The sequence below is a fragment of the Rousettus aegyptiacus genome, unplaced genomic scaffold (genome assembly GCF_014176215.1).
Source record: "Rousettus aegyptiacus isolate mRouAeg1 unplaced genomic scaffold, mRouAeg1.p scaffold_m13_p_9, whole genome shotgun sequence".
Taxonomy (NCBI): domain Eukaryota; kingdom Metazoa; phylum Chordata; class Mammalia; order Chiroptera; family Pteropodidae; genus Rousettus; species Rousettus aegyptiacus.
This window is the reverse complement of record NW_023416312.1, coordinates 89,954,218-89,965,737: the sequence shown is the minus strand read 5'-3', so window position 1 is coordinate 89,965,737 and position 11,520 is coordinate 89,954,218. Positions and strand designations below refer to the sequence as shown.

At 36.2% G+C, this 11,520-nt stretch overlaps 1 protein-coding gene across 1 annotated transcript in view; it reads right to left on the bottom strand.

Moving 5' to 3' along the window:
- Positions 1–8,416: 8,416 nt before the first annotated feature.
- Positions 8,417–11,520, bottom strand: part of F9 (coagulation factor IX) — a 29,263-nt gene continuing 26,159 nt past the window's right edge. Inside the window, exons 7-8 of the mRNA XM_016131163.2 lie at positions 11,293–11,407; positions 8,417–10,500 (exon numbers count right to left, since the gene is read on the bottom strand). Coding sequence (XP_015986649.1) covers positions 9,953–10,500; positions 11,293–11,407 — 663 coding nt within the window. The 3' untranslated portion in view covers positions 8,417–9,952. The remainder of the gene's footprint in view (positions 10,501–11,292; positions 11,408–11,520) is intronic.

Genomic DNA, 11,520 nt, shown 5'->3' with positions numbered 1-11,520 from the left:
TAAGTTCCCCTTGAATTAAAGGAGAATGAATAGACTTTTTAAAAATAAGATTTTCTTTGGAGGTGTGAACTAGATTATATTTCTTAAAAATGTTACCAAAAAACAGCACAAGAGTCAGGATGATCCTATGCTGTCCATAATATTCACAGAATTTCCTCATGACTGAGGTGGACTTTGACATTCACAGTTTGTCTCATTCTTGCAAGAAGCCATCTTCACACCTTCCATTCCCCTCTGGTGAAAATTGCAGTGTTATTTTGTTTTCAAGTAAGATTTTTCATGGCGTGCATCAGATTTCATCCGAAAAAAAAAATGGAAATCAGTTCTTTTGAATATTTATAGGTAAAAAAGCTTTACCTATAATTCTGTTGGTAACTTTTCAGTAACAAAACGAAGACCCAAAGAGAGATGAAAGCTAATCTGAGATTTTAAACCCACAGCCTTTTGTTAGCTGATAGTTTGTTTTATTATGTAATTCTGTTATTTATGTGACTATAGTGTACCAAAGGGATATATTCTGAAGGACTCTCTTTCGCACTTTGGCATTTACGGCTCTTTTAGTTTTAGAATGATCCAAAGCTAAAAATCCCATAATTAGAATGTGTTAAAGTTTACATTTTATGCATTGAAATTTAGCTATACTCATCATAGCTTTAAATGTTCACATTTGCACAAGAGGTGTTCTTGTAACAAAGCTGTACTTTCCAATGTCTTTACTCGCTTTTGAATTTTCTGGAAGAAAATCTGTTCTAGTAAAGGTTTACTTAAGTTACAGTATGTTTCTTCCTAGGTTTTTTCTTTGATAATACATACATAGATGTCTTTTTTTTAAGTACATAAACAGTGTGATCACTTGTTTTAAAGCACAGGGGCCAGTTGTTGCATGCAGTGTTGAGTTTATGCTGGGAATATTTTATATCATGGATCACTGAAGACAGTGCTTTGAAATCACTGTCTTTTGAATCATGGATTATGAGTTTTATTATCAAGTTGACATATTAGGTGCATGTTTTTGTGATGAATGGTTTTACAATTAGCTATATAATACATAAATATTTTATCTTTTAAATAGATTTGCGTATCAATTAAAATCATAGTTTATGCCATTAGTATCATTCGATATAATGATTTGTATGACAAACCAGTTGTATTTTATTCTAAGGTACCTGCAAATTATAAATCTAATGTACAATTGCTAGAATTTATGATGGTTTATTTATAACTCACTCACGAAACTGACCATATATTTGATAGTTCACTTAATGCTTCTGCAAAAATAACAACAAAATGAAATTAAAATTTGTTCTTCTTTGTGTGCTGATCCTGTAGTTAAAAGAATTAGGAGATAACATTTTTGAATAATGATGCCCTGATGCACAAAATGTTAATTTCATGGTATTAAACTAGGGATTTTAATAATTTAAGACAGTACTGAATTTGATAGATTCAAACATATAGTCTTTTAATGGTTTAATTACTGTACAATGAATGCTATATTTGTATATGTAACTGCACTGTATTCATTTTATTGGGCTATAAATGTGTATTACTATAAAACATAGCAGCAATTTCCATTTAAGTCTTTAAATTTTAATTACATTGTAAATGTACTTACAATGTAAAATGTACTTGTGTTAATTCCATATTAAAAATATCCAACCTTAAATTCATTAGTATATTTTTTCAGCTTAGTATAGTAATTTCAATTATAGATGGAAAACTCCTTTCCTCTTGTTTATTGGTGATACCCTAAAGCACTATGAGTATTTTGAATTAAATGTTTAGACTCAGCCTTAGTTCATGATTTCTCTGCAAAGACACAAGAGACAGAAATAGCTCTAACTAGAACAAGGGTAAAATGCTCTGCTCAAAAAGTTTCTTCACCCAAATCTGTGGGATAGCAATAAATGAAGTTTCTGGGGTTAGATAGCCATGTTTAAAAGTGAATATTTTCACACACTGAAAAAAATCTGCTTCCATACAATGGAGCCCAAGGAAACTTGGAAAGCATCTAGATATCTACAGTTGTTTTCTGAACCGTTGCTTGCAAAAGGCTCTTAGTTGGGTTTTCCAGATTTAATGATTTCTTCCACAGCTCATTAGGGTTCTAGAATTGTATCTTAATATAGATGGGAGACAAAACCCAACAAATTGATTTGATTGAATCTTCCATTTAAAAGAAAACAGATTGTTTCAGCTGTCTTAATGAGCATCCCATCACAGGATCAACTATTTCTGGTCTTCAAATTATATTGAGTTCTTTTGAGGATGCACCATCAGTGAACTAGTTAATAAGTTAATCCATCTCCAAAGAACTCTTTGAAAATTAAAATGTGTATTCAAGTTTTTGTTCCTATATTGGCTGTGGAGTAAATGTTATTGTCAACATTTCCAAAATTGTGTGTGCATCTCACAATGTGGAATATATAGCTGCCATCAAAGTCACCCGACATCTGTCAAGAAGAGACAAAATTTCAGAGTATATTTTTAAAAGTGTAAAGGAGTATAAAAAATGCTCCACTTGAAGAAAAATTAGGTCAGTGATTTTGTTTTGGGTTTAGTCAGAAATCAATCCAGTTTCACAGTTTCTCTGAGAAAAATGCTTATTATTAGTATGCAATAGACCACAGGAATCTTCTTCCTATAGAGGCAATAGACTAGAGTGCTTAATGAATCAAGTATCAAGCAGTTAATTGTCAAAACAAGTCATTTTTATTACATTTCAGTATACTTCTCTACTTGATTTGGAATGGTCAATTTGAAGTTGATCTTACAGGGTCTGCCCGCCCAAAGATAGTGAAATGCTTAAGAATAAAGCAATGTTAAAGACAAAACCTAAACTCTTTGTATTCAAAAGGAAATTAATAAAATTGATAACAGAAACTTTTTAAAAATGTAATTTTTTTAATCCAAAATTTATTGTCTGTATTAAAGATTATGATATATTTAAGTCTTAAGTTTTTTTCTTACAATTGGTGAGGGCCTACCTAATATTTGTTGATCACTTCATTTTCACATGTACTAATTAGCACTTTAAATTCTGAAGAGATGGTTTCAGTGCATATCCACCAAATAGGACTAATAATGTGTATTGACAACAGCCAGAAAAGTTGGACTTTGTGAGGATGTGTTCCTTAAGCTACATGAAATTTTCCTTAAACCCAAACCAAAAGAACGTGTAAACTGTTTCAAAGATACACTTTGTCTATTCGTGGGATAGACTCACTGACTCAATTACTACGAAGATGACCAACCAAATACAACAAGGCTGGAGAAGAAATTAAAATATCATAATGGAACAGGAGAGGAAGTCAAAGACTTGAAGCATAAGAAGAACTGGACGTGCCGAGGATTTTCTTAGTTAATAGTTTTAATCTCATTGTGATAGTGAATGCCCTCTTTTCCATGGCGAGCTATGGGAAATCAAATGAAGACAAATTTTAACTAAGTGGACTCTAACCTTTCAGCCATAATAAAAATATCTAAAAGGGAAAAATTAGAGTGGAAATTTTGGAATTTAATATTAGAAGCTAATATGACCTCTTTACTGACATTAGGGAGGACATGAGGCTATACCTGTACATTTGCAACTTGTTTTAAAACCCTTGAATTCAATGCAAAGCAGGCATTTTACATATGAGTATTAGTAGCTTAAAAATCTGCCTGTATTTCTAAAAACACCGGGTGTTAAGAAGGACGTGAAGCTACTGGGAGCATGAATTTGCACAACCCTTTCGTGAGCAATTCAAGTGAAGTTGGAGTCAATACTGTGTGGCTTAACAATTCCACTCCTAAGTATCTACCCCAGAGAAACACGTGCTCAAGGAGACAGATGGGCCAGAATGTTAATAACAGAATTGTTTGGAAGGATAAAACATTTGGAAACGATGAGAATGATCATGAACAGAAGAATAGGTAACTAGATTATGGAATATCATACAATCAAATACTATATAGAAGTTAAAATGAATGATCTAGACTACACATGTCAATATCAATGAATCTCAAAAAACATTGCAGGATAGATACAATATCCTCGCATTTGTAATAAATTTTACAGTATGCAAAATAATAAGTATACTTTTTAATGGCTAATTTAAAGTAAAAGTATATAGATATGCTGGATAGTGGTAAACCTCTGAAGATGGGCGGAGGAAAAGAAGGAATGGATGAATGTTGATAATTGGAAGTTTATGATATTATTCTCTGTGCATTTTTATATATCTGAAACATTTCACACTAAAAAATTCTGCTCACTTTAATTCAGTATTGAAAAAGTGAGATATAATGTCTTTCCCTATAATAATTGAAATGTAATGAAACCCTGTGCCAAACTTACCTTCCATACATCACTGTGGGAATTTTCTTTTTTATCTTACATGCTGGCTGAAAATAACTGTTAAGAACTCTTTCCACAGTTTATAAATATCTTACAAATTACTGTGAACTAACAGATCACTAGAAAACTAACAGAGCATAAACCTTCATTAACTTGACAATGTATAAATGTGTTCTGTAGGGGAAATATTTGCACTTCAGAAATGCCATGTTTTATTTTACAGCATAAAATAACTACCTGTTGCCAACTGAGAACAACTTTAAAGGTCTGATTTTCAGTATTTCTAACTCATGAACGTTTAGCTTCCTTAACTTTACATTTTAATTTAGTGTATTTAGTGCTCACTCATAGCAATAATTGAGTAGTGGGACTGTAAAAATTATGACTTTTTAGTTAAGTAATAAGGTTATGCCCATTGGTATGTTGGTAAATGTTAAACAACTGGGTCTCTTAAAAACATATTTGTAGCATGTGTCATTATCTATGTTGTAAATATCCCTACCGTGATGGATTCCAAGCTACCAACTGAAGTCTCTGGACTGGGAGTTGGAAAGAGATATGCAAATTTACATTTTCTAAACTAGAGAAGCAAAGATTCTGATCTTAAGCATGATCATCTAGGACTGGAAAAAGCATATGGAAGAGAATACGGACAGTAAAAAATATGGGACATATATTAGTAGAAATACTGTGGCCAAGAATGACAGTTTGATTCAGATATAAAACTTCAAAATCCAAGCGAAGGCCAAGAGCTGACTCCAAAAAACAAGGTAGGACAACAAAATATCTACCAAAATGAGGATATGAAGCAAAGACAGGAGAAGTTAATACAACTTTGGAGAATAGAAACACAAAACAGGCCAGGGCCAGAACCATGGTCTTCTAGGCTAATCTTTTTTACATTTCCTGGAAATTAATGACAATGCCTTTTTATGTCCTCGGAAATAAATGAATATAGGATGTCTCTATTTGTCTGTCTCCCTTCCTATTACATATTCCCTTATGTGTTCAAGATGACTATCTCATTCCTACCTTAGATAACTGAGTTTTGCACTAATGTGGTCAACGATAGCTTTTTTTTCTCCCATTTCATTCATACATGTGTTCATTACCAAGCGGGCACTGAGGTTCTTAGACACTCGTTACATTCTTAATTTGGCTTTTTACTTTTAGAGCTGAGTTTTAATATCACGAAAATGCGTGCTTGTTTTTGTAATACATTCCAAGAAGAAAATAGATTTGTACATATACATCTTTACTAAAGCATGTAATGTGTAAATCATCAGACCCCTTTTTCTTTATGAGGTCAGCACTTAAGCCACTTCACAGTTATTGATCTGCAGAAGCTATATACTACATTTCTAAAAGTTTAAGAGTGACATCATCCAGGAGAACTACTATGTTGGCACTTTTTCCAGATTAAGATCTCATCTATTTAATATTGCAGCGAAGCAACCTTTTGAAATGAAGTCTTTGGAATCAGGAATATCCCTGTTCTTATTCTTGTTCCATTCTTCTATCAACCAAGAAGGTAACTCTCCTACCAGTGTGAAATGATCTGGCCAGGAGTTCAAAATCCTACTGCCCTGTGAGGGTGTGGAGAAAAATTGGTCCTGTTCCAGAAGTCATTGTCTCTTTGTATGTATAAGAAAGAGTCTGCCTGCTGTTCTTCTCTTCTAATGCCTTTACCCATACTAGAGGTTAAGATGAACTCTGGAAATCTCAAGGCAAGCCATAACCTTGAGGAAAAGGTGAAAAAGGTCTGCCTTGAAAGTACTGTTAGAGAAAAGAGTGATCTCTGTACTTGGACTGGTTGAAAAGGGTAGGGGTGTCACAGTCTTTTGCCCGCTGTGACTCCTTCAACAGCCTCCATGGTTTGCAGAATGTGTTGATTTGTGTGGCTTTATTCATGAGATTTCAAGATGGCATAAGCTTCAGATTCAAAAAGAGCACTGATTCCTGAGCGCTTTGCTCAGACAGGCCTGTCAGCTGCTGAAGTCTGTTTCCCAGTCACCCATGTCTGCACTGCATTGTCAGAGTCTCAGCTTCAGTGGGCCTTTGAAGCCTTCCTTAAACCTTTGAACAACAGCTTCTGGAGTAGCCTGCTGTCTCGGTGTGTCACATATGTCTTACCCAGCAGAGCTGCAATGAAGTGAGTTGAAATGTTGCTGGAATGACTGTGTGCCAGATGACACTGATGAACTTAATCTAGAAGTCAAATGTCACATCTGGAAGGCATAGTGCTTACAGCTGGGATATAAACCAAACAGCAGCAGCACAGGTTCATTGCACATGTTTTTACTGAATGCCTGCTATAAGACAGAGACTGCAGCTCCAGTTTGTCATTTGACTGCCACTCTGCTTTCTAGGCTGTTAGTCTTCTTGATTTGGTCACCTGTTTGTCAACTAGAGCATCACTGGTAAGAATTCCAGGCAGTTTTCAGTCCCAGGTTTGCTGACACGATTGACATCAACACACAATTCCACAGCTGCTCTAAACATCTAGACAGTGCTCCAACTGAAAATACTATACTTTCATAGTATGGAGTGGGAGACCTGAGTTCTAGTCCTGGCTCTGCCACTGTGTTACTTTGGGCCTGGCCTTAAATTGGCCTCAATTCCCTCATCTGTTAAATGGACAGAGTGGTTTGCATGATGTGTAGAGCCCTTGCAGCTCTGACATTCTTAGACTGGACTATGAGCACTCACGAAATTAAGCAATTTTGTCAACTGGTCTGTCATGGTTCAGGAGAATCAGGAAGAAAACTCTTTTTTTCCCTTGGCAGAGAAAATTGGATTGTACTTAGTTCATGTCACCATGAAGCGACTAATATTCAAAAGAACCAGAAACAGTTATACTTAAACAAGTTAAAAGGACTGCACTGCATTAACACACTTTTCTTCGCTCAGCAAGAGTTCTATTTTAATCTGTCACTTTCAATATTGGAGCAGCATGTTTCAACCCATTTAGGTTAAGTTGCTACAGTGATTTTGAAAGCACTAATGACTCTTATATGGCAATTGCAAAAGCTCTAGGTAGAATCTAGTGAAAGGCCGGCTCTGAAGCCACTGGCTGTTAGGTGGGCTTAAAGGACTTACATGTTTAATAGTAGCAACATGCTGCAGGTGGTTCATGATCAATTCAGTCATTTTCCAGCTGATGGTAAAAAGGATAACTGTGGCTTGGAGATCTGTGGGCTCAGGAGCTCCTCCTTCTGCCATAGGGAAGACCAATCACAGAAAGCGTAAGGCCATGCCCCCACTGCAGCCTTTGTTGGGGTGGTCTCCGTGGCAACGGGGCCACTGTGGCTCATTTTTACCAATTGCAGAGCACTGGGACTACAGACCTTAAGTCGTTCAAATTTGAAGTAACATGTTTCCATGCATGAATTAGCATCCTCCTTAAACCTAAGGCAAACAATTACAGTGTCCTTTCTTGCTCTCCCTCCCTCCAGCCAACAATAGCAGAACTGATTCCTTTCATTTGCTCAACCTCAATCCCATTCATTTTTATTTCAGTATGGCCTCCTTTCATGACACTCAATACAAGACTCGTTCCTACTCTGGAAAAAACGTGGATTCCAATTCAACTAACATTTATTGAGCATCTTCTGTGTAGTAATGTAGTACTGACAAAGTAATGTAGTAATGACAAAGCAATTTATATGCATTATTTTAGTTAATTCTTAAATATATATAAATATGGATTCAAATTTAATTAACATTATTGGTGTTTGGCACACAGTAATCCCCCTGTTGACTAGTTTTTGAATAAAGGAATGAAATCACAGACTATCAAGGTCAACAAGGGCCTTTGTAGCATCCTGTCAAACTCTCCTGTTAGACAAATGGGGAAATCAAAGCCCAAAGTGTGGTGTGACTTATGCAAGACCATATTAATAGCTATTTAAACTCAGTTCTGTCTCAGGTGGATCCACATTGCCTCACATGAAAATTGGGTGATAACAGAGCACCAAATTTTTGATGTGTTGTATTGCATTTGAACACATACCTCTGATTGTTCTGCTGAATGTAATGTTGGGGATCCTTCTTTGTGAATCATTCAAAAAGAAACACTTTTTGGGAAATTGAAAAATAAATTTATTGAAACATGTTTAAAAGGCTAAAGTAAAAATGTATTACCTAGAGTGACTTGAAAGAAATCAGCAGTAGTGAGGCTGGGGGTGAGGGTAGGACTAGGGAAAGCAGCAGCTCAGTGGGGTCAAAGTGGTCCCAAAGATGATTTTGTCAGTAGTTCCACACATAATCACATACAGAGTGGCCAGTTCAGATCAACCAAATTCACTGAAAGCCGAGGAATGAACCAGAACACCAGTTTATTAATTCATAAAGGGAAATATTCTAACAGATTTAAGTACATGTGTTGGCTGGTCAGCAACCCTCTATAAAATTCAATATAGAAGGTCTAATTATAATTAAAAAGTTGCTTGGTGAGTTTGAAACCAGAAAAGGGAGAGTTAGTTGGCTCATTTGAATGACTCATGTCTGTGAGCCTGGTGCACCCTTGTCCACTGTGGGCTACACTAGGTAAAGAGACATGATGCTCATGTTCTCTCATCTGGGCAACTCCTTCCTTAGCCCTGGTCACTGGAGACACACAGACAAGTTCTTTCTTGCAGACTCTATTAGTTCTAGATTGAAAACTGTTCTTCTGTTAACCTTTTTTTTTCAGATGGGGGACGATGCACCCAGGTTGATGTCAGCTTTCCTAGTTATGTGATATGTCAGTTTGCCTCATGGAACCATCTCTAGTCAGACCTCCATAACAAAATGATTACAGACTCTTAGGGAACTATTCTGATAGGTAATTCCTCTCATTATATATTTTAATAACGTGATGCTCTGAGAGGAACTTCTCCTCCAAGTTCTTCAGACCTTTACTTCATTCCCAAGCTCTAAAAAGCATGTCCAAGACCAAACTGAAAGCTAGTCTGGGTTTGACAGACATATATAATTATGTACACCAGTAAAACAGTATAATTCTCCCCTTCCCTCCTTTAAGCCTGGGTACAAAAAACAGGAGAGAGGGAAAGAGAAAGAGAAGAACTTATTTGGAGATTAGAAGTTGAAAGAGATAAAGGATGCAAAAATGGGGATACAGAAAAAGTAGTGATGAGCTTTAACTTGTCAGCTGCTCCCATGTTCTTCCTTTATATGTGTGGTGCTGGTCTTGTGATGTACTAAACCAAATACCCTTGATACACATCTAATGAAGTTTGATGTTTTGGTGGGAGAGGCAAGAAATATCTGGAACATGGAATGCTGCTGAGGAGGGAGAATCAGGGAGTTACCTCAGTGGAGAAGCTTGATGGGCAATATCAAGAAGTTAACTTCACAAATTTGTCAAGGGCCAGACCTATAGGAATGGTCACGAATTCCTACTACGGTGTATTTCTCTAGTGATTACATTTTATAGTCTATTTATTCTAGTAAAATATGAATTCTAAATAAATTTCTCCTCATAAAGAGTAAAAAACTATCTTTGTAGAATGTATATATTCAAATCTAAAGATATAGGAAAGTGATTAGTTAGTTAAGGGCCTTGTTCATTTTCAATCCCAAATATGTCAATCTTGCAAATACATTTTTTCTTTAAGTGAGCTTTGTTTTTTCCTTAATCCAGTTGACATACTTGGATACCTTGGTATATATTCCATATTTTCCTTTCACTGCACACTCTTCACCCCAGCTAATAATTCCCGTTAAAAAACTGATGCCTTCCACTTCAGTAACATGGGGCCCCCCACTATCTCCTTGGCATGAATCTTTACCTCCCTCACGGAAGCCGGCACAGAACATATTATTATAGATGGTGAACTTTGTGGAGCGGAGACATGTGGCTCGGTCAACAAGTGGAACTTGAAGATACTGAAGAACTGTAGCTGATCTCCCTCTGTTGAAGACTCTTCCCCAGCCACTCACATAGCCAGACCCAAATTTGAGGAAAATGTTTGTGTATTCTCTGTCAGCAATGCAAATAGGTGTTACGTAGCTGTTTAGCGTTAAGGGTTCATCGAGTTCCAGAAGAGCAATGTCATGGCTGTATTTATTAATAGTTGCGTTGTAGCTGTGGTGAGGAATAGCGCGAATCACATTTCGCTTTTGCTCTGTATGTTCCTCCTTTTCAATGTTATGTTCACCTATTGAAAATAAATTTCTTTTTCAGTCACTGTCTTTCCCATAAAGAAACACATTTTCCAAGCGTCTACCTAGCATCACTTACTTAACTGGTATTACTTAAACAGCGTTTCACCCATTGAAAAGAAATTTATTTTCAGTCACAAATAGTCTTTCATAGAAAGAGATTTTTAAAGTGTTCACTCAGCATCGCTGAATGAACTGGCAGCCAAGTGTCAAAGATCTCAATCTTAACTTGATATAATTTGAGGGAAATGGAATGAGGGCCAGTACATACTTCACAGACCAAAAAGTGATTAAGGATCCATCATAGAGATGGTTCCATTCACCCTTGCTGTTAGAAGTCTTACATTGTTCACAGCTGATGATGAATCTGTTTGTCATGAATTATCCTAGACTTTCCCGATTTCAGGTATTTGGACCCCTTTGAGGGGGCACAGATTCTTTTGGTCTTTCATTCAAATGTTAGCTGAGGGCCCTCTACAGGTTGTGCCAGGCACCAGCGATACAAAGATCAGTGATATGATAGAGCTTTTGGGAAGGATCAGTCTGGCGTGGAAATGAAGATAGTAATAATTGTTCTCCACTAATGTGAGTGTCAATACCAAAAGTACACCAAAAGAACTCTGTGGGGTTTGGAGACTGGAACAAGTTGGGTTTTGAAAATAGGGCCCCTCTACTACAAGTCCAATTTATTTAGCAATGATCTTATCAGACCTTAGTAAAATATGACATACCAGTCATACAGAAGACCTAGTGATGCTGCAGACTACTATACTTTTTTGTTTATTTACCTGCGACAACAGTAATATGAACACCAGGTTCGATACAGTGGGCTGCAGTTACGACCCATTTTTCATTAATGATGGAACCTCCACAGAATGCATCAATTTTACCATTCAAAAGGACCTGTAGGGAAAAAAATCATGAATCTTATTACATAATCTATTTGATTCAGAACAAAATAAATATGTATGCTCTTTATAGGAGTGGGAAAAATGTTGGCTTCTAGGTGCTGGCAG